Source organism: Rhinolophus sinicus, chromosome 14, assembly GCF_057876585.1.
Source record: "Rhinolophus sinicus isolate RSI-liver-muscle chromosome 14, RSI-T2T, whole genome shotgun sequence".
In the NCBI taxonomy this organism is placed as follows: Eukaryota; Metazoa; Chordata; class Mammalia; order Chiroptera; family Rhinolophidae; genus Rhinolophus; species Rhinolophus sinicus.
Window position 1 is genome coordinate 142,184,948 of NC_142514.1, and position 27,740 is coordinate 142,212,687.

General features: G+C 42.9%; 2 protein-coding genes across 6 annotated transcripts; one reads left to right on the top strand and one right to left on the bottom strand.

Moving 5' to 3' along the window:
- Positions 1–393: 393 nt before the first annotated feature.
- Positions 394–10,470, bottom strand: TRIM68 (tripartite motif containing 68). Of its 5 annotated transcripts, none has more exons than XM_088791600.1 (7): positions 10,329–10,470; positions 7,067–7,549; positions 5,234–5,329; positions 4,203–4,460; positions 3,718–3,740; positions 3,031–3,131; positions 394–2,892 (listed from the first exon to the last, which is right to left on the bottom strand). In XM_088791600.1, exons 2-7 carry the CDS (start codon positions 7,490–7,492, stop codon positions 2,282–2,284), a joined length of 1,515 nt encoding a protein of 504 aa, XP_088647726.1. In that variant the 5' UTR covers positions 7,493–7,549; positions 10,329–10,470; the 3' UTR covers positions 394–2,281. The 5 variants fall into 5 exon arrangements, with proteins under 5 accessions (XP_088647726.1, XP_074191970.2, XP_074191969.2 ...); XM_074335869.2 differs by lacking the exon at positions 10,329–10,470 and adding an exon at positions 10,120–10,299; XM_074335868.2 differs by lacking the exon at positions 10,329–10,470 and adding an exon at positions 10,002–10,299.
- Positions 10,471–20,831: 10,361 nt separating this feature from the next.
- OR51D1 (olfactory receptor family 51 subfamily D member 1) lies at positions 20,832–21,809 on the top strand. The gene has a single exon (XM_019715831.3). It carries the CDS (start codon positions 20,865–20,867, stop codon positions 21,807–21,809), a length of 945 nt encoding a protein of 314 aa, XP_019571390.2. The 5' UTR covers positions 20,832–20,864.
- The last annotated feature ends 5,931 nt before the right edge of the window (positions 21,810–27,740 follow it).

Below are 27,740 nucleotides of genomic sequence, written 5' to 3' on the forward strand. Positions count from 1 at the left end.
TTGAATGAATTTATTACCTAATAATCCTCTTTCCTTTGAACATTCCAAGATTTGTCCTAATAAAACCATAGTAAAAGAACAATACTGAATTGGCCCCTAGCCTCTTCTGCTAAGTGTCTGTGGACATATAACTGGAAGTGCTTTCTAAAGCTCTATTTCTCAAGTCTATAAACAATTTCCTAGGCATGCTACCCTCCACACAGCTACCTGCCTACTTGCCTCTTTCCCTTTCGGACGACTTGTGAATTCCCTCACCCCCATCTCCCTCCCCTCTGCCACACACAAACACAGCCCCTCTAATGTAGGTAAGCTCAACTGTTTGCCAAGGCCAGGCCTGTGACTTCTAGTTCATTCCCCTTCTGCTGCTAATGCTTAAGGAGCCACTTGGAAGCATGTTGGGCAAAATGAGTTTATTTCTCCATTTTGGCCCTTTTTACCTCCTTCATATGTGAACAGCCAGCACAATTAACGTCAAGATAATTTTCGCTATTCTTTATTACGCTATTCTAATTACTTTGCTTCAGCCTATACATAACCTAATATCTACTTTGCTGGCCAATCCTACCCAATGGTCACTACCTTCATGTGTAAACTGTATCAGACGTTGTGTCGGTCATGGTGACAATATGTGATGTACACAATATAGCCCTCGCAATGGGCAAAGCCATTCATTCATATGCTTGCCTTGCAGTTTGTTCCCAGCCAGTCACTCCCACATCACACTCTGAAGACCTGCAGTGAATTACTTTTGCCACACACAACACTCTAAGGTCAATAGCACAGAAATATAGTCTTATTCCCCTTCATTATAATATATGGCTCCCAAAGTAGCTTTTTTGTGCCTACTCATATTCTTTCTTCCTACACTTCCTTCTCCCCTTTCTTCTTCTGTCATATATTTAGAGAAGACAAAGGCAGGGAGAATGTTTTTAATATATATTTCCCAGAACTGTGTAGATTCCCTTGGTGACACGAAAAGATCCAAATGTTAGCCCAACCAGCTTGTGGGTGAGTGAGCCTTCCCCCCGTGCATTTGCTCTTTGTTTTTTTCTTTTCCTTTTTTTTAAAATCTCCATTGTCTACCCTGTGGTCAGTCCCCATTCTAATCCAAAGACAAATACATAGAACTGATGCACAATATGTTACTGTGGCCCAGAGTTTGCCCCTGGCATGGCCACTTTCTGTCTATAGGGTTCTTGACTGTTAGGCGAGGCCTTGAGACAGAAAAGCCCTGCTGTAAAGATGCTGGATGAGAAGGTGATACAGGAAGGTCACACAGGCAGAAATCATGGCTTCTCTTCCTCTGTCCCTGAGAAAGGAACGAAAGTAATGGGATGGATCTGAGATCCTCACAACAACCCTGTGAGGTAGGAGAATATGTAGCTACTCTACCCATTTTCCTAGAGGACACAACATCTTTTAAACGTGTGGGATGCTTCAGACCCAAATGTAATGAATGACACGCAGACATGTGACCTAAGAAGCATGAGTCTGTCAATCTCATTTCATTTGAATGTGAAAAGTACTTTATAATCTTTACAGTCTTCTTTTTGACAGCTTTGTGAGAAATAACTTGCTGCTTTAAGGCCATTTCAGGTTCCACATCCATAAAGTGAAAATAAAACCAAGGCTCACAGGTTTTCTGACCCTGCTGCTCAGAGGGAAAGGCAGGACCAGGACACAGGTCTCCTCAGAGTCTGAGACAGAGTGATGTGCCCAGCTCATGCTCAGAGGGGATGACCACTGGGGTGGGCTGGGCAACGTGCAATACATTTCTCTAGTTTGGAGTCAGAGAGCTGGGTTGCTCAGTCACAGCAAACCTCCGCTGAGGCCTCCTCAGACTGGTCTCAGCACAGCTGTCACCTCAGGATGTGGGCAGGAGTCTTCTGGCTTGCTGATAAACTCTATCCAACAAGTTTCTCGAAGGTTGGATCTGCTTCATCATCCTCGCTGACTTAATTATGGCACCAACAGGGACTGGAGAAGAGGGGTGTGAGCTACAGAAAGGTCAAGTTCTGATGCCGCAAGCCATTCTGATCCACACCATCAGCGCTGTCAGGCTCCCATCACAGGCACAATGCTCACTGACTAAGCCTCAGCTCTTTCACATGAGAGCTTTAGTGAGACTGTCCCAGGGGCAGCAGACCAGCGGGCCAGACAGAGGAATCCCTGGATTCTAGGCTCAGCTCAGTTCACGGGGACCCCGGCCAGGGGCAGGGCCCTTCAAGTCCCCTGTGGCCCAGAGAAACTTCCGGGGCCTCTGGGTGAGATGATGGCTCTCTCAGTCCTCCCCATCCAGGGAGCAGATGGCCAAAGGAGCAGTGTTGTTGGCACCAATGCTGTAGCAAGGACTAAAATAGGGCAGGAGGCGCCCAGGGAAGGGATAGTGGGGGAAAGTGAAAATGTGGGAGCCATTATCAGTCACATTGTAGAAGGAGATATCATGGGCCTCATAATCCAGGAAGACGCCTACCCGGCGGGGAGGGACCAGCAAGGATAGGAGCGGGTATTCATCGGTGCCTGCCCGGTATTCATTTCCCTTCCTCAGCCTTATCACCCAGAATCCATAGTGGGGGGATAAATAGACCACTTCCTTCCGGTCCACATTTTCTTTACACACTCCCAGGCCCCATTCAGACCTGTCTCCCACCTCCACCTCCCAGTAGTGCCGGCCTGAGGAGATGCACTGGCTGCCCAGGACGATGTTATAGCGGTAGAATCTCTCAGGATTGTCAGGCAGTTTCTGCTTGGTATCTCCATAGTGCACACATTTTCTGTCCTCGGACACGATGAGGCGGGAATAAGCAGTGTCTGGATCCAGGCGCACATCAGCTAGGTAAAAAGATCCTGGTTGGCAATGCTGCTGCACAGCCAGGGGCATGGGCCAGGTCTCTGATAAACACAGCCACAGGTTACTCAATGATGGGTGGGAGTGCAGCTGGCGGGGCATCCAGAGTGCACTGAACCGTTTTATTTCTCCGGGAGTGGTCCCTCCCACTGTCCATCACGACCGCCCCAGGCGCGCATTACCTGCATACGTCTTCAGGATTTCTCTCAGGCCCAGCACACGGCAATCTGTCCTCAGCTCCAGGGAGACTGGTTCTGGCCGCTGCAGGGTCCAAGACTTGCTCCTGATGGAGGAGGGGTAAATCTTGGGGCCAGAAGTCCTGGCTCTGCCACACAGGCCTGCCCTTAGTACACGGAAGAGGGGTCTGGCCAGGGACATAGGCAGGGAGATGCCCCTCCCTAGCATCACTAGGCAAAGCAGAGATATGATGATTATCCCACCAAAGTGAACGTTTTGTGGCACAGAGAGGAGAACATTCACGTTTTGATGCTGTGGGAAGGGTTAGATGTACACCTGACATTGGGACAGGAAGAGGTGTGCCACAGAGGACAAAGGCTATACTCAGAGCTTAGAGCACTAATGGAGACATCTGCGGTCTTTTTCCCTCCTTGGGAGATCTGCTTGAAACCACGTATTTTACAACTTTACTGAAATTCTTACTGGCACTACTTCAAATGAATCTGATCAAGTATAAAGAAGAAAAACGTTAGGTGAACAAAGCTTCTTTGGCCAATATAATGAAAGAGGGAGAAAACGATGGAGCAGCACCCACTTTCCTATGGTGTTGGGTCTCTGTTCCTTACCCACTTCTGGCCAGGCCCCAGTATCCCTCATAGGGCTGCTTAGGGGCTCCAAGGATGGTAACATACCTGTTTAAGACTTCCTGAATACCCTAGAAGGAGAGAAAAATGCAGCACATGAGTGTGTGCTGTTCCTCAAAGGGACCAGACAGACACCAAGTCCTGGGAGGGGGGTTTCTCTGAGTGCAAGGGAGGCAGAGAGCAAGCCTGGAGAGAAGGTGTGTAGAGGTGGAGGCAAAAAGCCTATAGGAGGGGAGCAGGGCAGACTGAGCTCTGGCTGGACTAGCTGACTCCACTCTCTGGCCAGAGGGGACAGACTGGTATAACGCCAGAGCTGCCTGAGTGCTGCTCCACCTACCAAGCTACAGTGGGCTGGGTCATCCACCCAACCAGGGGTAGGAGAACAGCAGGCATCAGCAGGGGTGGGGGAGGGGGTAATATGGGATCCAGGTCTGGCCCGCAGCGTGCTGACAGGCCTCACTGAAGATCCTGTCCTGGAGTCCCAAGCTACTTTCAGCTGCCACTCAGAGTTCCCAGGAAAACCTGCTCCTCACCTGCAGCATCCAGCGGACAGGCCTCTGAGACCTCTCTTCGAGCTCTGCAATCAGCCTCCACAGGACCCGATTCTGTTGGTTGAGCGCATCGTGATTCAGCTCCAGTTTCTGCCTGGTCTCCCTCTCCTCCTGCTCTAGGTTCGCCAGAGCTGCGGCTGCCTCTACCTCCAGCCGCCGACCTGGAGGTTTTTTCTTTAGTAATCGCCGATACTTCTCAAACTCCCACATGATACTCTGCTTTCGGGTTTCCACCTGTATCTGCAGAGCCAAGATAGGAAGTCAGCACTGATATTGTTTGTGCAAGCGCCACCCAGGAGATCCTTTATCCAAGATAAAGGATACTGGTTTGCCTATCTCCCTGTTCCCACAGCTCCGGTACACGCTTCTGGGTCCCTTTCACTACTCTTACTGACCCCAGAAGGGCCCAGAATACTATCTTGGTACTATATGCTCTAGATTATTTCCTATTTTCAGAATAATGGTCAGTGCATTACACTTAAGCCTCTAAGAGAGTGTAATAACTACCCTGTTAAATGCTTTTACTTCTTATGGGTATTACATCAATTCAATACACTGTTTTGACCAGTTCAATGTTAGCGTCTGTTGATCAAAAATTCTGATAGTTTGGTACTTATGGGCCTTGAATTTATTTGAGAAGTGATTTGCCAGTATTTTAATAACTGAACTTTTAGTAAATATGCTCTAATTGGGGAAAGTGAAACACAAACTACGTTTTACTAAGCATTACACAAGTCATACCACTGTGAGCTAACACCTATGTGCGACGTGTAGTTTTCCTTTCTCACACATGAGCACATAAGCCCAGAGGTTATTTCTACATCACAATAAAAAATGAGAGGTGACGTGGCCTGCCTAAGGCCACACACCTGCTAGAGGAAGGTGGCATGAGGCCCCCAAGCTCTCTGACTTCAAACTTCACATTCTGCCTCACAGAGATGAGGAAGCCACCATGGGCCAGCTCTAGGACAACATAGGGACCACTCCAACTCCTTTCCCAGGTGGCAACCTGCCTTCCAGTTGGCTGTTCGTTTCCTCTCACCAACTTCCAGCTTCCAGGCTTCTTCTTGCTCCTTCCTCAGATGTTCCAGAGCTTCATGCAGTTTCCACTGAAAGAGATAAAAACCTCATGAGGCCATCTTGGGCAGCCAGACTCATAATGAGGCTTCCTAGCACTGGTAGGTGATGGGAAAAGAAGTGTCCCTTAGGTGATCTGCCAGAATGAATGCTGGAAGAAAAGGGATGCCACAGGGAGTGGATTCCTGCTCAGATGACATCCAACGTAGCTCTTGATCTGAGAATTCTTTCACCTCCCACAGTCTCTAAGTTACTGTAAAGTAGAAGGAAAGAGCCCTTCCAGCTTTCCAGAAAACCACCTTGGACTTCCTATCCGTGTCTCCTTGTATGCTCCTCTCACTTGTTATCCTACGGCCTCCTAAAACCTTCTTATTTGAAGTGTGGTTCAAGTGGGTCAGCAGCATCAGCACCACCTGGGAGCTTGTTAGAAATGCAGTCTTGGGCCCCACCCCACACCTCCTGAATTAGAATTAGAATTTTGACAAGATCCTTGGGTGGTTCAATTGCCCACTAAAAGTAAGAAGCATTATCCTAGAATACTAATGCAAGAGATTACTACTGAAAAGCACAAAGTACTGTGATAATATTAACCATTTTGTTATAGATTTACCAAGAGCCAAATATGGCTTAAGCACTAACCATACAGTCAATAATCACAATTCCTTGAGACTGGTATTATCCCCATTTTATAGGGAAAAAAAACTGAGGTTTAGAGAATGACCTACTCAAAGTCATTCAGCTAGTAAGTGGTTGGGTGGGATTTAACCCAACTGTTTAACTCCTCTGCCTATGTGATACTGCCTCCGTAATCTAATATTCTCAAAACAAAATGAGTAAGTAAATACTTTACATTTTTAAGAAATTCTTCTCACATAGAAAAACAGCTAATTCTGGGGATGTGTCTTCTACTCTTACCTTCTAATCTCAACTTCAAGAAAGAGAATTAAGACCAGTACTGGATCACAGAATCATTGGGATAATAATTCTGGTAACGATATGTCAGCATGGACAACTGAGGAAAGTATAAGAAGCTGGAAGTCGATGGTAGTAGCTATAAGAAAGGAGTAGCAGATATGTCAGAGATGACTCCCCCCCGCCCCCCCCAAAAATAAAAAATAAAAAAAATAAAAGGCTTGGTAGAGGAAAAAGAACACTGCCAGAAGAGCAAGAAGACCTGAGTTGTACCATTTGATTTTACCGTAACTAACTTTTAACTAACTTAACCTGAAGTCAGAGGGACGTTAGAATGTTAGATTAATCGCACTCAATCCTAAATGACTCAGCTATGGTCCCTTCCAGCTCTGAAACCAATTACGTGATCTCAAATTTCTAAGCCTCAGTTTTGTCTACAAAACAAGGGAGTTAAAGTGATTCACCCAACGTCAAATGACTATTTGTGGCATTGCTAGGAGTTTGCAGGTTCTGATAGGTGCAGCCTTGACTACCTCATACCCAAATTCATCCAAGGCACCCAGTTAAACTATACTGCTCTCCTTTAAATTCTCAGGAAACAAAGCATCTTTTTGTTAGGCATTAAGCCATGCTGGGATTGGGGTGGGGTGTGGACGTGGGAGGGAAGGAAGTCAAAGGAAGTCACAAATGCAAGGAGAGGTGTGGCTCATCGTATCAGGTCCCAAGGCTCTATGGCTGTGAGGATCAAAGGAAGCAGTTCTCATTTTATCTCTAGGGTCCCTGGTCAAGTCCTTGATTTAGAGATAACCAAGTGAGAGGCAGGGTAAAGACTGGGGTGGCTAGCCTCCATCTCCTACCTTATACTCCCAGGCGACATCCTCCATGGGCACAACACTGTGGGCCTTATGCTCAGGGGACTGGCCGCAGGCCTCACATGCGATCAAGCCATCCTCTTTGCAGAACATCTTTAGCTGTTCTCCGTGGAGTTCACACACATCACTCTTCAGCCCCATTCCTGGGTGCAGCCCTAGCAGACGGACTTTTTCTACCACATTGGCCAGCTGCCAATTAGGCCTCAGGTTTCTTGGTTGGACAGGAGCCCGGCAGAGGGGACATGTGTAACCCCAGTTCTGGGATTCCCCTGGGACCTCCCAGAGTCCGGAGAGACAGCCTTGGCAGAAGCTGTGGCCACAGTCAATGCTCACGGGCTCCCTCAGGAAGGTCATGCAGATGGGACAGGCCACTTCTTCTACAACGGCTTCCACCAGTGCTGCAGGATCCATGGCTCCTTCTCACACCCTCCTCAGAACATGAACAAAACCAGGCAGCGGTGGTGAAGGCTGAGAAGAAAAGAAAAACAAATAAGGGGAAAAGGTAACAGAGGAGCACAGGGATTAGTAAAAGGGATAATTCGTGAGTGAAGAAAAACAAGTTCCTCCTTTTGATTCTTCCTTGGTCCTTTATTGACCTTGTTTAATAAGCACTGGCTTTCCCAACTGAAGTTCTGACTAGGTCACATTGCTCACACCACATAGGGACATCTGGGGATGCCTAACCGAGTGGACGTTGGGAGCTGTTTTCATTCATTTGGTCATCTCTGACACTCCTCTGCGTTTGCTCACCTGACTATTCCCACTCCACCTCAATCACACTCCTTAAATCAGCACTGTTTCTCTTCAACTTGGGTAAGGTCACATAAAACGTGGTACTTCAGTGTCTAAAAGAAGGCCAGAAATACCCCCAGTCTCACTCTCTGGTATGTGTATATGTATACTTATATACTTCAAGGGGCAATAAAGGTAATATGCCAGAAACCCATTGCCTATATGCACAATTGGTTTTCTTGTGTTGCACACTAAAGTATAAAGTACAAGAGAATCAGCAATCATTTCCCCACATTCTGTAAACCTCTGCCCACTTCTCCAGCACCAACATTCACCGAGATGCCAAGACTCTCTCCTCAGCTTTCAGTGATATGTTAGAGATGAAACAACACCCCTTGGAAGATAAAAAAACAAAGGTCACCTGATGTTAATCGAACCCATGTGATAAAGTTACTACCTCAGCAAGAAACCCGAAATTTTTGCCAGGGCCACATGTGGGTATGGAACTTACATGGTCAAGCGTAGGCTCTTGGCACAATTGGCAATATTTATTTGTTCCTTTGCAAGTTTGTGTTACTAGCTAGAGCCTTAAAGGAAAAAACCGTGTTGGTCTTTGTCACTGCTGTATCCTCAGCACCTAAACAGTGCCTGTCAAGCAATTATTACCGAATAAATATCTGTTGAAAAAATAAACCAGCTAGACATAGGAAATAGTTCCTAAACCCAAAATGCTTTTATAATGGGTTAGACAACTGAGAGTATTATACATTAATAATAATAGCAGGCACTCCTTGAGCACTTACACTATGTGCCACACACAATTCTGAGCATTTTACATAGATTAGCTCAGTTTATTTCACAGCCCTAAGGAGAAACCATTGTTCTACTGTTCTCCTCTTACAGATGCTTGATCCTGAGCTCCACCATCTATCTTGGGCAAATTACTAATCTCTCCAACTTCAAGTAATAATAAAAATTCAAGCAGAGCGATAAATCACTGTGGTTTTGGGCAGTCCAGTAAGTTTTCCTGAACGAAATGGAGCCGTAAGTAGATTTTGCAGGATTCTCTGTTATAGGCCAGCAGTAGCTTCTGCCTTCTCACTGGCCTCCCTGCCTCCTGCTTTCCCCTCTCCCACTAGCACTACCAAACTATGGGTTCCAGTATCCTAAAACCCAGTTTTATCACTAACCCACAGAAGAGTCTATCCTGGTTCCCCAGCACCCAGTCCAATTGGAAACTCTCGTGCTTAACCTTTGAAACAACACCTGTGCCCAGTCAAGCAAACAGAAACTTCCACACTTTCCTGCAGACCCCATGTGTATTCATTCTACCTCACTTGGGTTCCTGACATTCTCCCAGCTTGAAATGACTTCTCCATGATCCTGCTCTTAACGTCATTTGACATGCATATGTCTATTGTCTTACTTCTCACACTAGAATTTTCACGAGGATAGTGACATCATCAATTTTGTTCACCACTATATCCCCAACACCAAGAACAGCAGTGCCTCCAATATTTTTTGAATATATGAGAATTGAATGTAACTGTCGAGGTCCAGGTGATAGTAGGTTGGAGGTGGAAGAGTTACCACCTAAAGCTGACACAATACAGGTTGATTGATATCTATGATTTAAAGCTACAAAGCTCAACACAAGAATAAAAATAGAAATAGAAAATTGGTGGCAGTAGGGAAGTGAGGTAAAGAAATATCAAAATAATAAATCAAGAAATGCGGTGTAAGCATATGTAGATTTAGTAGGATCATAAAAAGATCTAAACATGAGAAAGTGGTGGCCTCTGCAAAAAAGATTTAGAGTGGGTAGCTATTGCTGTTAGATATAAGACCTAATTCATTGCTTTGTTTTTTATTATACATAAATTACTTGGTCAAAACTTTAATTATTAAACATTTAATTGCTTCCAAATTGACTGGCAAAGTGGGGAGCCAGTGTGGGAAAGACATTTGAGGGAAGGGGGCGGAGTTTAGAAAAGACTCTGGAAGAGGGGCCAGGTGGGGAGAGGGACGAGGAAAGGAGGGGATCTCCAGGATTCGGAAGCAGAGGGGACTGGTAACCTCCTGGAAACAGGGCACGCGCGGGCAGGGTCCCGGGGCTGAGGGCGGGTGGGGCCAGAGTGAGGTGACTGCAGGACCTTTGACTTCAGAAGAGGCACGGCTGTCTACCCACCTCCTTCCTTAGTCAGCACTAGCGCCCCACAGCGAAAGCCGAAAGTGGAGACGCCGGGTTCCCACTGCCGAGTATCCGCAGCGTCAGCAGAGACCGGCCCAGCCAGAGCAGCACTTACCGCCGGGAGATAAAGGCTCCAGCAGCTCCCGGCTCCTAGGCCTCTCCCGCAGTTCCCGGGCCCCGCCCACAGGAGCCAATGAGTGGCGGTCAGGGCCCGGCGCCGGAATCCCCCAATCACAGACAAGAATCAGGACAACCCCTACCAATCGGAGGAGGGGAGGAGGGCTCTGCGCACTTCTCGGCGTGCGGGTGGTTTTTCTCTGCTACCTGGTCTGGCCCTTTCCCAAGCTCAGAACCCCTGAAACTGTAAAGGGGACCCAGGAGTCAGTCCCAGGACGGGTCGAAGGGTTGAGGCTCCCAACCGAGGCTGCTCAGGCCCTGCATTAGCAGAGGCCCAGCTGGCTCTTGGTACAAGGAACCACTTCCGTCTACCGCTTCCGTTCTGGCTGACCAGTGACTCTTCAGCGCGAACCTTGTTCCTTCCGGGTAACCGAACTGGACCTAATGCTGTTGATTTGCCAGTTTTCCACGTTAAACTTACCAACCTATGAGATCAGCCACGTCTGGTTATGAGACCCAATTTACTGCAGGGCTGGCTGGGTACATATATGCTGGGGGGCACTGCAGTTTCCAGCAAGATGAACGACCTCTCCTGGCCCCAGGCTGCAGATACTTGTTTCACATAAAAAGCCCTCCTGAGTTTTCCTGGCAAACTTACCCTTCAGTACTTCTGCAGGCACCTTCTCATCGCTATTGCCACACACACCTTAAAGTTAAAAGCAGATACTAGGAGCTGGTGGAATAGAAATGGAATCCTTGATTACAAAATGTAATTTAAAAATACTTTTTTTAGACAACTGGTACCCCTCCGTCATCTAAACACTCAGATAACAGACATATACACACTTTAAGTGCTACTTAGAGGCAGTGATTTGGGTTTTTTCTTTGGACTCCCTCACCCTGTCCTTTTCCTGATATTTAGATATTTACTGAATAAGCAAATAAGGGCACATCTTGTCCACATGGAAAATAACCAGGAAATCCTCCAATTGAAGCTCATTTCCAAATGACTTCATTGTTTGGACTTACACCTTTTGGATCCTCATACCAATGTCAGGGCCCACACCATGGCTGAAATTCTGGAGGGTGAGGCCCAGAAAATTCCTGAAACAAATGAGGCCATGAGCAAAAAAAGAAGAAAAGAGGCAATTGAGGTTTGAGCTGGATCCTCTGTCCACCTTGATCTGGAGAAATGGCTGCCCTAACAGAGCAGGGAGTGGATTAATTGAAACAGTCCACTTTAAACGTTTGTTGAGCATCAACTTTTTGCAACACTTTGTGCTGGGTGCTGGGATTACAACTATGGGTCACACAGTCCCTGCTCTGAAGGAGCTCAAGATCAAGTTGGTTATACTTCTTTCAAGCATCTGTAAAGTTAAAACAGTTAATGGGGAGATCTTTTTCATTTGTAACTTAAAATTATCTTTAACCATGATGGATTCTCAAGGGCCCTGGCAAAAGGGCACCTTTTTTTTAGAGTAGCTAGGGGTGGAGTCTTGTGTTCATGAGGGGAAGGCTGGACAGAGAACTTTTGAAGACTGATTAGTTCACCCCCCAGGAAGAGAAGCTCCCAGCCTCTTTCAGGGTGTCTTGCTTGCTGTGAGAGGTAGACAGGTGTTTCCAGGTGATGCTCTGTCTTTGATACATTCCATGGCTGTAACGCAGACCTCAACACTGCCTGAATTTAAGACAGACCAGAACAACAAGGTGAATGGCTAACTATTAGATGGTATCCCTCTGTGCTTTGGGACAGGAATGGCACCAAAGGAGAAGTAAGACTGAGAACTGATTGTGGAGCAGGGAAGGAAATGTAGGCATTGAGGAAGTAGGGATAAGGAAGAGGTAGGGAGCTGATACAAGACCCTGGGGTCCAAGTTTGTGGAAGATTAGGGACCTACCACATTGCATGTCATACAATCTGACTTGCTGAGAGAACCCCCCAGTTGGTTTTCCTCTCTCTCACTCTGAAGATGTATGAGCCACAGCCTCACTAAATTTTATGCAATCTTAGGCCACACTTTATTTTTATTTAAAATTATTTATTTATTTAATCTATTTAACTACGGTAAAAAGAAAAATCTCTAGAGGAAATTTTATGCCTGTGAGTCATTGACACTAATTTCTAAAACAGTGAATGTAACAGAGAGCTGAACATATAGAGAAAATGGACTCATTCTCTTCAAGGTTTGTTTTCTACTAAATTCAATCCCAATCAATATTATGGTTTCCTTATGCTTCCTTCTTCCTGTTTTTTTTTCGTTTTGTAGTTTGCATACTGTGTCTTTTAAAAATTTCCATTTCACACATTTTCTGCTAAATATCCCAACACATTCCTCTGCTTATACATAGATGCTTTCTTTTTCCCCATTCCCCCACTCCCCTTTGGCAACCATCAGCTTGTTCTTTATATCTATGGGTCTGTTTCTGTTTTGTTTATTCATTTTGTTTGTAGATTCCACACACAAATGAAATCATATGGTATTTGTCTTTCCCCGTCTGACTTATTTTACTTAGCATAATACCCTCTAGGTCCATCTATGTTGTCACAAATGTCAAGATTTCATTTTTTTTTTATTGTCGAGTGACATTCCATTACACACACACACACACACACACACACATCATCTTTATTTATTCATCTATTGATGGATATCTAGGTTGCTTCCAAATCTTGGCTATTACTAGTAATGCTGCAATGAACATAGGGGTGCATACATCTTTTAAAATTAGTGGTTTTTTTCCCTTCAGATAAATACCTAGACATAGAATTGCTATATCATATTGAGCCTCTATTTTTAATATTTTCAGGAATCTCCTTATTTTCTGTAGTGGCTGCATTAATTTACAATCCCATCAACACTGCACAAGGGTCCCTTTTCTCCATATCCTCACCAACACTTGTTATTTGTTGATTTATTGATGACAACCATTCTGACAGGTGTGAGTGATACCTCATTGTGGTTTTAATTTGCATTTTCTTGGTGATTAATGTCGTTGAGCATCTTTTCATATGTCTTTATCATCTGTCTATCCTCTTAGAGAAATGTCTGTTCAGGTCCTCTGCCCATTTTTAAATTGGAGTGTGTGTGTGTGTGTATGTGTATTAAGTTGTATGAGTTCCTTATATATTTTGGATATTAACCCCTTATTGGATGTATCATTTGAGAATCTGTTCTCCCATTCAGGAGGTTGTCTTTTCATTCTGCTGTTGGTTTCCTTCACTGTGCAAAAACATTTTGGTTTTATGTAGTCCCAATTGTTTATTTTTTCTTTTTGTTGCCCTTGTCTGAAGAGACATATCAAAAAAGACATTGCTAAGAGCGATGTCAAAGTGTTTACTGCTTATATTTTCTAGTATGAATTTAATGGTTTCAGGTCTTACACTTAAGTCTTTAATCCATTTTGAGTTTATTTTTGTATATGGTATAAGAAAGTGGTCCAATTTCATTTTTTTGCACGTATCTGTCTAGTTTTCCCAACACCACTTATTGAAGAGACTGTCTTTACCCCATCATATAGGCTTCCCTCCTTTGTCATAGATTAATTGACCATATAAGTGAGAATTTATTATGGGGCTCTCCATTCCATTGACCTATATATCTATTTTCATGCCAATACTATACTGTTTTGATTATTGTAGCTTTGTAGTATAGTATAGTTTGATGTCAGGGAGCATGATACCTCCTACTTTACTCTTCCTCATTATTTCTTTGGCTATTCAGGGTCTTGTGTGGTTCTACATAAATTTTAGGATAGTTGTTCTAATTCTGAGAAGAATGTTATTGGTATTTTGATAGGGATTGCATTGAATCTGTATATTACTTTAGGTATTAAGGACATTTTAACAATATTAATCCTTTCAATCTATGAGCAAGATATATCTTTCAACTTATTTGTATCTTCTTAAATTTCTTTCTTCAATGTCATAGTTTTCAGAGTACAGGTCTCCCACCTTCTTAAATTTATTCGTAGGTATTTTATGCTTTTTGATGCAATTGTAGATGGGATTCTTTTCTTAATTTCTCCTTCTGATCATTTGTTATTGGTGTATGGAAACACATCAGATTTCTGCATATTGATTCTATATTCTACAACTTTACTGAATTCATTTATTAGTTCTAATAGTTTTTTGTTAGAGTCTTTAGAGTTTTCTTTATATAGTGTCATGTCATCTGCAAATAATGAACTTTACTTCTTCCTTTCCAATTTGGATGCCTTTATTTTCTTTTTCTTGTATAATTGCTGTGGCTAGGACTTCCAATACTATATTGCTATATTGGATAGAAGTGGTGATATTAGGCATCCTTGTCTTGTTCCTGATGTTAGAGGGAAAATTTGTCAGATTTTCACCACCGGAGTATAATATTGGCTGTGGGTTAATCATATATAGCCTTTATTATGTTGCAATTTATAGTTATATTTGCATTCTATAAAGAACTGATACTTTTGAATGGTGGGTTAGGGTTCGAATTTCATTTTTACCATATGGCTATTTGGTTGTTCCAGTACCATTTATTAAAAATATTCTCCTTTCTTCATCGCTATATAGTGCTACCTTTCTCATTTACCAATTGGCCATATGTGAATGGGCATGCCTCTGCACTTATATTTCTATTCCTTGGCCCAATTGTATACCCTGCACCAATATCTTACTTTCATAATTACTATTGCTTTATAATATCTTGATATTTGATATAACAAGTCAACCCACTTTGGTCATATTCTTCAAGAGTGTTGTGGCTATTTTTAGCAATTTATATTTTCTTATAAATTTTTAATTAAGTGTATCAAGTTCTACAAAATGGCATGTAAGGATATTATTGAGATTGCATTAAATCTGTAGAAAAATTTGGGTGTGGATATTTAAGTCCTTCATATTATTGAGTTTTCCAATAAAAGAACATAGTTTTTTTCTCTTCCATTTATTTAGGTCTTTTTCAGGTTCTCTTAAGGATACTTTTTGGTTTCCTATGTAGAAGATCTTCTATATCCTTTGTTAGATTTAATCTTAGATATGTGATTTTTCCATACTATTTGAAATGCTGTTTTTAAAAAGTCTATTTTATGAAGACATACAGTGGAATTTTGTACATTGACCTTTTATTCAGCAACCTCTATATGCTTATCAATTCTAATTATTTCTCAATGAATTATTTTGCATTTTTTCTACATAAACAATCACTAATCCACAGATAGTGATTATATAATTTCTTTTGTCTAACTCTGATACGATATGTTTCTTTTTCTTGCCTTATTACAAGTTATCAACACAAGGAATCATTTCTACCTTCAGGTAAAACTATACTTTCTTTTCATGGAGTTATCAGTCTATCCTAATAAAAAACAATGGCATTACCCTTTTGCAAATGGAATTTGGATACCCTTGGAAACAAGTGAACGTTTTCGTACAGGAAAGATTTCCTTGCAGAAACAAGGAAATGGAATCTAGAATGGTTAGTATATTCAGGAGGGGAAAACAAAAAAGATGTTGACTATGCTGCACAAAGCCACAGTCTGAACAAGTGCTTGAAAGCTGGTATAAGGAAAGAGGATTTTCATTTAAGGAACTGAAAGAATGCCAGTGCAGGACCATATTGAGGGACAGTTGGGGTGTGTCATGAGATGGAGCTGGGGAAATATTATCAGCAAGTCCATATCATTCAGGACCTCCTAAGCCAAGAATTTGAGTATATTCTTGGTGAGAGTTTCCCATTATTGGTTAGACATTTTAACACTGTTTATATTGATTGATTTTTCCTTCTTTTTTATAAAAATATTGAAACAAAAATATAGGGATAACTATTCTAAAAGTCATTCCATGGTATACCTTACTCAGTATTCTTTCCTGTGAAAAATATTCATTTAAAAATTGTGCCAGCTTGGTGCTCAATGTTGCTGCTGAAAATTTGATGGGCCTGCCCAGTAAACATGTGTCATATGAAGTAATAGAATTGTGAGTTATGAATGAATATCAACAAGAGGACCAATAATTTCTACATTAAAAGTGAATCAAAGAGGATTCTGTAGACCTACCTTTTTAAATATACACATCAGTGTCATCCTCCTATAAAAATAGGGGGATAACATCTACAAAGTATGAAAAATAATTCATTTCATAATGTCAAATGCTTTAAGTGAAACAAGGGTAAAAGAGTAAAGTGGTTCCACCAAGATTAGGAGTCAGGAAAGATCTTCCTAAGCAAAGATGTTTAAACAGACACCTGAAGGTTAAGAATTAATCAGAACAGCTTTAGGATGAGTGTTCTTACCGTGTTTCCCCGAAAATAAGACCTAGCCGGACAATTAGCTCTAATGCGTCTTTTGGAGCAAAAATTAATATAAGACCTGTTATATTATATTATATCCAGTCTTATAGTAAAATAAGACCAGATCTTATAGTAAAATAAGACTGGATCTTATATTAATTTAGACGTATTAGAGCTGATGATCTGGCTAGGTCTTATTTTTGGGGGAAAAAGGTACTATGGGGAAAATGTATGAAAGCTGAAAGGTAAGAGAAAGCATGGTATATTGAAGTCATGGGATAATTTTGGTATGTCAGGGACTTAGTATGCGAAAAGAGGTAGAATAGCTGGAGATGGGGGTGGAGAAATACACTGAGATGTGTCATAGAGGCCTTATGAGCTGCGTTGAGGAGTATGAACTTCAAGTTTTCATTCTAAAGTCAATGGGAAGATGCTACAGATTGATTTGTGTTCAGAAGATCATGCTGGCTACAGTGTGGACATTGAATTGGTAGGAAAAATCTTCAGTGAGGCTGACCTGTGAACAAGTTATTCTGATGATCTAGGAAAGAGATTATCTTGGCTTCGACTGGAGTAAAGGCAAAGAAGAGGAGAAAGATAATCTGATTCACAAGATATCCAGGAGGTAAAATAAAGAGAACTTCGTGACTGCTTGGATGTGGTTGGAGAGGGAGGCGAGAGACAGGGAGGGAGAAGGCAGAGATGTTGGCTTCTAGGTTTCTGGCTTGGGCAACAGAGTCATTTCTATGATAGGGAACAGAAAACATAGGTTGGGGCATAGACTGGGGATCAGAGATAATGAGCTTAGTTGGAGGTGTTGAGTTTGGGGTGACTTAGGGACACCTAATGGTGATGCCCTATAGACACTTCCGTGTCTGGAGTTCAGGATATTGGTCTGGACTGTTTGGGTGATAGAAGCTGTGGGAAACACTCCTCCCACTCTACTCATGGTTACTATGTAGAGGGGGAAGCATAGAGGGTCTACCAGGGTCATAGCCTTGATGAACTCCACCAGTAATGTGAGAAGGACAAAGAGCCTCTCAGCTAACTCCATCTTGTTGACATTTACTTGTGTTTAATCACTTCTAGCTCCAAAATACACATGTAAAAAATGTTCCTCAGAGCTATCAATTCTTACTCTATTGCCAATTTCACTCCTTCTCTTCATGTACAAATTTATTAAAAGAGTTGTCTACCTCCACCTTTTCTGTTTCTTCCCAACACACTCCTCATTCGTCTGCATTCGAGATTCTATTCCCACCAGTCCACCTTACAGTTCTTTCCAAGGTGACTGGTGACCTTCTTTTTCAGTCTATATATTTACTACTTGATCTCTCAGCAGCCTTCTGAACTACTATCCACTCTTCCTTCCCAACGTATTTTCTTCCTCTGGCTTTTGCAGCGCTATCTCAACTGGGTTTCCTACTTCATTGGCTCTTCCAGTTGCTTTGAGTAATAATAATGAACACAAACATTCACTGGAGAGTTGCTAGTATCTCCTTTTATTTTTCACATCAAACTAAAGCTAAGGATGGTCATACCATTAGTAAGTAGTTTGACTCGGATTTGGACACAAGTCTGTTTCCTCACAGATTCCCACATTTAAACAACCACTCTACACTGTCTCATTTCTGGAGGAGGGTGGGGGGTAGAAGAGCTATAATTAGTGGCTCAAAGAACAAAGGGTCGGATTGAGAGGGAGGGAGAGCTAAGGGACAGCACAGTGCTGTGGAAGGAATTGATTCAAGGTCTGTTAGATCCTTGATCCTGGAAGAATTATTAGATCTACTGCCCAGCCACGCACCTGCAACTCCCCTAGACTACCACAAGGGGGCAGCATCAAGAAGCGAGAGGCTGGCTGAGCTCTGGATCCCCTTGGGTAGAGCATTATGAGCGTGAGGACGAGTATCTGAGTATCCGTGTCTGTGTGCTTTGTGGTGCGTGCCCACGGCTCCATTCCAGTAGATCCTCTCTTCTAGCGTGGGTCTTTCCTCTTCTCTCCAACCCATGGCACTTGCCTTCCTTCTAGTCTTCTGAGCTGGCCTTAGGATAGTAACAGAGCGCTGCCCCTTTGGGTAGAAGTCAGGGCTCAGCTTTCCTTGAGCGCCTGAGCAGAACGTTGCTCCCAGCGAGCCCAGGGCAATTCACTCTTCACCATCCCTCACATTCCCTAAAGCCCCAGAGAAGCTATGTATGGGCGGTGGCCTTGGGCGGAGGTATTGTCTGTGAGTGCACCAGCCTCAGCCCAGGGAGAGGAGGCTAAGGGAGACCGGGTAGGGAGGGCACATTGCTGGTGGAAGCCGGGCCTTTGCTCAGACAGCCTGATTGCTTGGAGGAGGGCTGCCTGTGTGCACAGCTCCCAGATTACAGAGGCTTGAATCCCAGACTTTGTTCAGTGACCTACCCAGAGAGGAATTTTGTCAAACCACTGTGAGACCTGTTCCTAACTTTGGATTCCTTAGTTCCAGCCTCCTGCCCTTCATTGAAGAAAAAAGGCACGGGTGATATTTCCCACTTTGTTCTTATTTCTCAAGATTGCTGTTGCTATTCGGGGTCTTTTATGGTTCCATATAAATTTTAGGATTTTATATATAATATTAAATGTCAACTATAATTTCAGATATATATAGATATATAGATGTAATATCTATCTATCTATCTATCTATCTATCTATCTATCTATCTATCTATCTATCTATCTATCTATCTATGGTCGTGGGCTATGGAGTACAGCATAGGGAATAGAGTCAATGGAACTGTAACAGCTATATATGATGTCAGAGGGGTAGTAGATTGGGGGAGGAGGGGTTATCACTTTGTGAGGGGTGTAAATGTCTAATTAGTACATTGTTTTGTACACCTGAAGCTAATAATAAAAAAAAACACCTAAAAAAAAGAAATAAGGCAAGGGGAATTAATTTATCCAGGGAAAAATACATGTGATGGTGGTGATTTGCAATGAAGAAGGAAACTGAGAAGCTTGGCTGGAAAGTTAAGTTGGAGCCGTACTGTGAAGGCCTTGAATGCAGACTAGGTGGTTCCAACTCTATCTTGAAGGCTTTGGGAGTTACCTGTAACTTGCCAACTGGGAGCCTGACATATCCAGTTTGCTGTGTAAATAAATGGTAGTGATGTAGAAGGTAGATTAACACAGACAGGGTTTGGAGTCAGGGAGGTGAGTTAGGAGGCTCTTATCATAATCAGAGCATAATGGATGATATAATGAGGTTAGGGGGTGGGAGGGTGTGTTAAATAAGAGGAAAGGCCATAAAAGATTAATTGGAAAAGCAAAACCACACATGGAGGTGAAAGAGCAGAAATCAAGATGGGACTTAGATGGGAGCAGATGACTTGGGTGACTGAGTGGTACTGTTCGGAGGGGGTCCTCTTTGGGGCAAGATGAGTATGAGGTCCGTGGGCTATCCAAGTAGAAGTATGAAGAGGCAGCAGGTTATATGGGTCTGGATCTCAGGACAGAGGCTTAGTACAGAGTGATCTGTGCAGAAAAATAAAAGTTGAGCCTGGGGTGTTATGTGACCTCCAGGGAGAGTGGTGGAGAAAGGGGGAATGTGTGGACACCAGATAGCACCACCAGTAACATGGACTGATTTTCTTTCCATGTCTCAGATGCTTCTGGGTTCCATGTCACCCCCCAGCCAAGCGCAAGCTGGAACTGACTGTCATGTGAGCCTTGAGAGATCCTGATGAAAGATTCTGTTCTATTCTTTGCTGGGGGCTGGGAATGATAATCTTTCTTTTCCCTCATCTCCCTACCGCCCAGATAATCAGAACAGCTTTTCCCAATTTCTCTGATTAAAAAATATCACTGGGAAGAGGGACTTACTTTTTTTTTTAAACCATATTTCTGAGCCCTCCATGGAAATTTTGATTCTCTGGTCTTGGAGTAGGACCTGGAGGGATAGTGTTTTCAATAACTGGCTTCAGATGAATCTATCAGGGATGTCTGAGAAATGCTACTTAGGCCTAAACACAAACTTGTCTCTTGAAGTCCAGTCCCAGACTGAAACCCTTCTTCCTGCCCTAAATTAGATCAGAGTGGTCTTAAAGGCAACCACAGACTGAGCCTCAAACTCTGAATCCAAACCAGCCCTAACCCCACATGCACTAAAGCTGGGTTCAGTCTGGAAGGTTCTGTGCAAGCCCGTCAACCCTGTTGGGAAAGTGGCCAAGAGCAGTGCCCCAGGTCAGCAACATCAGCTCTGGAAATGAGGAGCTATTGCATATGTTTGCTGAGTGGTTGTCACACACTGAGATTAATGAGACCTCCAGGGATTGTGTTTAAGGAGAATTAGAGCAGAGAGAGTTCAGAAGTACTCTTTGCTGCCATCACTACTCCACTGCCCTTTCCTTATAAGACCTTTCTCTCCTCTGAGGCATGGCTGAATGATATTTCTTCCTTTTTCCTTTCATAGACTCTGGACTTGGGATTCAAAAGCCTCAGCTCTTGTTTCCTGTCATGGCTACTCCAAATGGAACTCTGGTTCACCCAGCATATTTCCTCCTGGTGGGCATCCCCGGCCTGGGGCCTAACATACATTTTTGGCTTGCTTTCCCACTGTGTTTTATGTATGGCTTAGCCACCCTGGGAAACCTGGCCATTGTCCTCATTATCCGCATGGAAAGGCAACTGCATGAGCCCATGTACCTCTTCCTGGCCATGCTTTCCACCGCTGACCTAGTCCTTTCCTCTGTCACCATGCCCAAGATGGCCAGCCTCTTCTTGACAGGCATCCAGGAGATTGAGTTCAATGTTTGTCTGGCCCAGATGTTTCTTATCCATGCCCTGTCAGCCATGGAGTCAGCTGTCCTGCTGGCCATGGCTTTTGACCGCTTTGTGGCCATCTGCCACCCACTGCGGCATGCTTCTGTGCTCACAAGGCCTACTGTCGCCAAGATCGGACTAGCTGCCCTGACTAGGGGATTTGTATTGTTCTTCCCACTGCCCTTCATCCTGAAGCGGCTGTCATACTGCCAAACGCATACTGTGACACACTCCTACTGTTTACACCAAGATATTATGAAGCTGTCCTGTACTGACACCACGGTCAATGTAGTGTACGGGCTCTTTATCATCCTCTCAGTCATGGGTGTGGATTCCCTCTTTATTGGCCTCTCCTACATCCTCATCCTGAGGGCTGTGTTGGACCTGTCCTCTTGGGGGGCAGCACTCAAGGCCTTGAACACCTGCATCTCCCATCTCTGTGCTGTGCTGGTCTTCTATGTGCCCCTCATTGGGCTCTCAGTGGTGCACAGGCTGGGTGGCCCTACGTCCCTGCTCCATGTGATTATGGCTAATATCTATCTGCTACTACCACCTGTGGTCAACCCCATTGTCTATGGGGCCAAGACCAAGGAGATTCGTTCACGGGTCCTCCGTATATTCTCATTGGATGGCAGGTGAGCAGGATAACCTCCTCAGTGTCCTCATTTCCTACCAAACATGGGAGGACAAGGATCCTGTTGAATGTCTTGGTGATTACAGCATCCAACCCATTGGGCTGTTTGCCTAGTTAGTTATCTAAATAGATCTTAGTTTTCTGTTTCCAGGAATGTGACAATACAGAAGAACTTCTGACCAGCTTGGATAGGCCATCCTGGAGAATGATCATGCGAGTCTCTCTGGTATGATGGCCTGGGCTTATTTCTGTCTTCCAACTAGAAAACACATAGAGTTTTGACATGATAAGGCTATAAATGCCACAGCTCATGATTCATTCCTGTCTCGATGTATGATTTTAATTATTCTTGCTCCCAAGCATCCATGTCAGTGAAGCTGTGTTGGCTGTGAGCTTTCTTTTTGGATTCCAAAGTGGTTACATAGTCTTTTCTTTTTCCTTTTTTTCTTTTTAGAGGCGGGTGATGGTAACAGGAAAGGGGGCAGCTCACATGAAGTGTTTAGGTTTCTGTACCGTGTTCATCTATGTGGCCCTACTGGAGACTGTTTTTCTTTTTTTTCCAATTATAGTTGACATTCACTATTAGAAGACTACTTTTCCATAAGGATGCTGTGTAGGTTTGCTTATGTGGATATATGTGATTCGTGTGTGTGTGTGTGTGTGTGTGTGTGTGTGTGTGTATGAGAGAGAGAGAGAGAGAGAGAGAGAGAGAGAGAGAGAGAGAGAGAGAGAGAAGAGAGAGAAAGAGAGAGGGAGAGAGAACATAGAAAATGTGCCAGTTGTGTCTTGGTGAGTGTGGTAACTGTGTCTTGGCATGTATATGTTTCATAAATAACACCTCTGATTTCACATTTATTGTGTTTATGTGGTCTCAGTTGGTATGTGATATGCATCTATGTGAGAATGTTGGACAATATCTTGATGTGTTTCTGATAAAAATGTGGCCTCTATTTTTCTTCATATTTATAATATGTAAAATATAGAATATCATATGTAGAATGTAAAATATTACATATTTGTAACAATGTAGAATATATAATATGCATGAGTGTGTGAAATGTGTGTAGTATTGGGATGGTTATACCTTTTGGCATGTGTGGTGTTTATCTTTGGGCATATGTATGTTATGCTTAGCATCTAAGATATTAGATTATTTTTTGTGATATATGTGTCTTTAGTCATATGTAGGTGGAATATAGTGTCTGAAGGACATGTGTGTACACATGTGTGCGTATAGGCACACATGCATTGCATTGCTTGTGATGATTGTATTTTAGGGCATATGTTTTAGGGCACATTTCCTTTGTGTAGTGGGTGTAGATTGTTTGGCACAAGAGTGAATACATTATCTGTGTAATAGGGCACTGATTGTTGAATGGTGTCTCATGTATTAGAGGTGAAGGCAGGAGGTTAAAGCAGTACTGATTGTGGAAGTAATTTCCAAAGCTGAGAGCCATGACTCTCAGAGGCTCAGTTTCTTGGCCTGGGCTTAGTGTGGGCTTATGGCTCAGCCTCTGGGAGTGATAGGAAAGCACAGTGTCTCCTTTTTACATCTTCTCAGACCACACCTTCTTCATCCTGACCACAGTTGCTCTGTCAATTCTTCCTGTCTTTCCTCCTGCCCTTCCTGAGGTATTCTCTCCCTAAGTCCCTGGCCTCCTGACTCAGTAGCAGGTCACAGTATCTTTCCCTCTCCTGTCCCTTTCTTACTGGACTACTAAATATGTGTAAACATCCTTGGTTGCAGGGATTTTCTTTTAACCCCTTTAGGGAAGCAGTGAACAAGGATGAGGAGTGGGGGAAAACCAATATGAGATACTGTATAGGCCCCGGCATTTCCCAGAAGTTTCTCGCTCCAGGTATACTCATTTAACTTCCAACTCTTAGAATCTGGTAGGTCAAAATGTTTGCATTGACGAATGACAGGTAGAAAACAATGTAGGTTCATTTGAGGCGGGGGAAAGTAGGACATATGAAGTCAAAGTCCTGGAAATATCATAAAGTGGCATACCATGCAATAATCTCTGCATCTCATTTCCTTCTCTGTGTAATGACGAACTGCAATCTTATGAGGTTAAAATTCTGGAAATATCATAAAGTGGTGTACTGTGTAAACCTTTGAATCTCATTTCCTCTTCTATGTAATGACAAATTGCAACAGCAATGATGTTGTAAAGCTCGAATACTATGAACATCCTTTGTAGACTGCAAAGTACTGTAAACATGCAAGGAATAATCATATTCATGTTTGTCTTAACATCATTCACATCATGACCTATGTGAATTGTGCTCTCAGAATTGTGCAGTGTATCACCAGTTTGGCCTGATTTGTTGTTAATTTTTGTTTCTTAATAAATTGTTTTCACAAAGCTTCAGAGAAGTTGACATTCATTTCCCTGTGCTGCTGTCTGATTTACAAATGAAATTCAAATTTACCAGTGAAATTCAGCGAAAGCCCAACCTTGCCAAGAAGTTCCTTTAAATGGGGTTGATATCTATGTCAAAAAAAGAGAGACACTGTGGGGTTGGAATTAGATGTGATAGAGGTTAGGATCGCTAGCTTTGATATTTGGGCATGTTACTTAGCCTACTGAACCACCATAATTTTGGAAATCATAAGCACTATAAAACAGAAATATAACATAGCTCCTGTTATATGGATTATGGGGGTTAAATAGGATAATAGGTGTGAAAACATATGGAAAATAGAAAGCGATCAATAAATGTTGGTGACAATACAGTCAGTCCTCACTTAACATCATCAATAAATTCTGCAACTTGAAGTGAAATGACTTGTAACTAAACCAATTTTACCATTGGCTAATTGATATAAGCAAGAGTTAAGTTTCTGTGGCATCTCATCAACATTATAACAAAATGATGTTGAACAAAACAATGTTATTCGAAGACCTGCTTTAGTTTTAAATAACAAAACTGATAAGATGAGATATGTTTATTCCATTAAATGGGATAATATTAAAAATACTGCTGTCTTCACCTTTCATAACCACATTCTGTGCACAGGCCAGAAGCTAGTCCCTTGTCCAGATTGTAGTGTCACTAGTTTTAGACTACCTGGTGGCCTTCTTTCTCAGGAGATCTTGGGAGATCTCTGAGTCCTCTACAATCCTGTTACTTGAGTAGCTGTAATTGTTGCTGCAGTAATTGTTGCGTGTTGGAAAACTTGGCGAATTGCTAGACTAGATTAAGGGCTTCCTCTATGCTCTCACAGTTTCCACACTTCCCTCCAGTGTAACACTTAAAGCTCTACATTCCAGCTGTTACAAAGCTTAAATAGTTGTATGATAACTCTCTGTTTATCCTCCATTATAGAACATAAATATCCGTATGATAGTTGTCTTTCTCTCTTGAAGAAAAGGACTAGTTTTCCTTTATCTCCAGGGCCTTGCATGTAAGATGCTCAATGGCTGTTTGGCTGGGGCCTCTCAGAAAAGGGAGAGCCCGAGTGGGATGTGGTTCACTTTAGATGAACCAATTCACTCTTCTTCCCCATCCACTCCCATCTTGTGTTCCTTTCTCTATAAATTATAGTCCTTAGTTTGACCTGTATCATTTTATAAAGTCCACAAAGTACTTTCTCCAGCTATTAATGACCATTATGATCCAAGCACAACATTATACTCTAGATAATGTCTAATTAATTATTCGCACTACTGAGACAAGATTCTTCTGTATTCTCTACTCAATGCCCTGTGAATCTTGAGGTTTTCCGGTCTGGCTGGTGGGAATGCTTGCTATCCTCCGTCCTGTGTGAGCACTGGACATGCTAATTCTAATCTTTTCTTGTGGCTTTTTCCCAGTTTGCTCACATGCATGTGATGGTCAGTACTCAGTTCAATGCTTGAGGAGGACCCTCTGCACATCTCTGGAGTTCTCTCTCCATGCAGATCTCTCATCTTTAATATTGTGCCTTCAAATTCTAGCTAGCTTGATCTTCTTGAACTCTCAGTTCCACATCCTCAAACTAGGGTGTCCTCTGGACTCTGCCGGGTTCTCCGTCCCTGTGCTGCAGCATGGAAACTCTTTCAAAGTAGTATGCTGGGGACACATAGGGTTCACCTCATGTGTGTCCCATGTGTCAGGGCTCAACGTCCTTCATTACCTGATATCCAGGGTCTTGCAAACCATTGCTTTATATATATTGTCCACTTTAGATTTGTTTAGGTGGACGTTACTTCCTGTTACTCCATCATGGCGAGAAGAAGAAGTTCCTGGGTAGTTTTTAAAAAAGTATTCACACAGTTTAAGTCTATGGAAAGTTGAGGGAAGTAGTAGACATGGCTCAAGGGTGTTGGCAGCAAGTGTCAAGCTGCAGGTTTGCAGGTACCTGGACCTCTTAGTTTTTCTTTTTGTACTTTTTTAAATTAAATTTATTGGGGTGAAAATATTTAGTAAAATTATATAGGTTTCAAGTGTACATTTCTATAGTACATCATCTATATATCACATTGTGTGCTCACCACCCAGAGTCAGTTCTCCTTCCATCACCATATATTTTACCCCCTTTACCATATATTTTACCCCCCTTCTACTACCACACCTCTCTTACCCTCTTGTACCCACTAAACTACTGTCTTGTCTATGAATTTCTGCTTCTTTGTTTGTCTGTTCCTTTGTTGCTTTCAGTTTTATATTCTACATATAAGTGAAGCAATATGGTTCTCGACTTTTTCTGTCTGACTTATTTTGCTTAGCAAAATAATCTCAAGATCCATCTATGTTGTTGCAAATGGCAGTATTTCATCTTTTCTTATGGCAGAGTAGTATTCCATTATGTATATATACCACATATTTATCCAATTGTCTATCGAAGGACACTTTGGCTGTTTCCGTGTCTCGGACACTGTCAATAATGCTGCAATGAACATTGGGGTACATCTATCTTTACAGAAAAATGTTTTCAAATTTTTGGGGTAGATACTCAGGAGAGGGATTGCTGGGTCATATGGTAATTCTATTCTTAATTATTTGAGAAACCTCCATACTATTTTACATAGTGGCTGCACCAATGTACATTTCCATGAAAAGTGTATGAGGGGTCCTTTTCCCCTGGAGCTCTTATAATCACTAGTTTTGATGTGCTCTGTGTTGGACTGGCCTTGTTTGCCATTGCTTATTTTTGCACAGCTGAAGTCAGCATGCCCTTTGTTGTGAATTTAAAACTGACAGTTTTGAAATTAATCAGTAAAAAATGAGAAACCAACAAAAATTCACTTTATTTATAGACATGTTTTTTTTCTAACTTATTTAAATATGGAAGGTATTTAGTTTCTCATTCAAGTTGTTCTCTAACTCTCTAAAATGTTCTCTCACTATTTTTGCCCTTAAGAGAGAAACCAGATGACATTGTTCTTATATGGCTGGTTTTGCGGGGTAGGGGAAGGTTAAGGAAATCACAGCCTCCTTCCTCAGCCCAAGGCCAGGCAGAGGCATGGTCTCATGGGACTCCTGTTATGAGTTAGCTAGACACAGGGCCCAGAGCCCGAGGAGAAAGAAAATGTAGACCCAGAGGTTTGGGGAATCGCAAATGGGTCCATTAGGATCCAGTCTCAGCAAGGAACCAAGCAGGCGCCACCAACGAAAAGAAGGTAGGAGACAGAGAAAGCTTCAGGAAGGCAATGAGCTGGCAATTAATAATGGGATCTCCCTGAAAGCTTATTTTGCCTTTCCTCTGTCTGAGTGTGATGAGCCTTGGAAGAAACTTGGAGAAAATCTCCTCACAAAAGCCGTGGTCACATAAATGACCTTTGTAGCCGTTCCTTACTCAATCCCCCTGTAAAACTTCATGTTGGCAGCGGGCACAGGGCCCACCTGGGGAGGACTCTAGGGTTCCTCTCTACCCACTGTCCTTTCTTCCGCATCCCCCCAGGCACTCCTTCCCAGGACACAGAAGCCAAGAAGAACACCAGACCCAC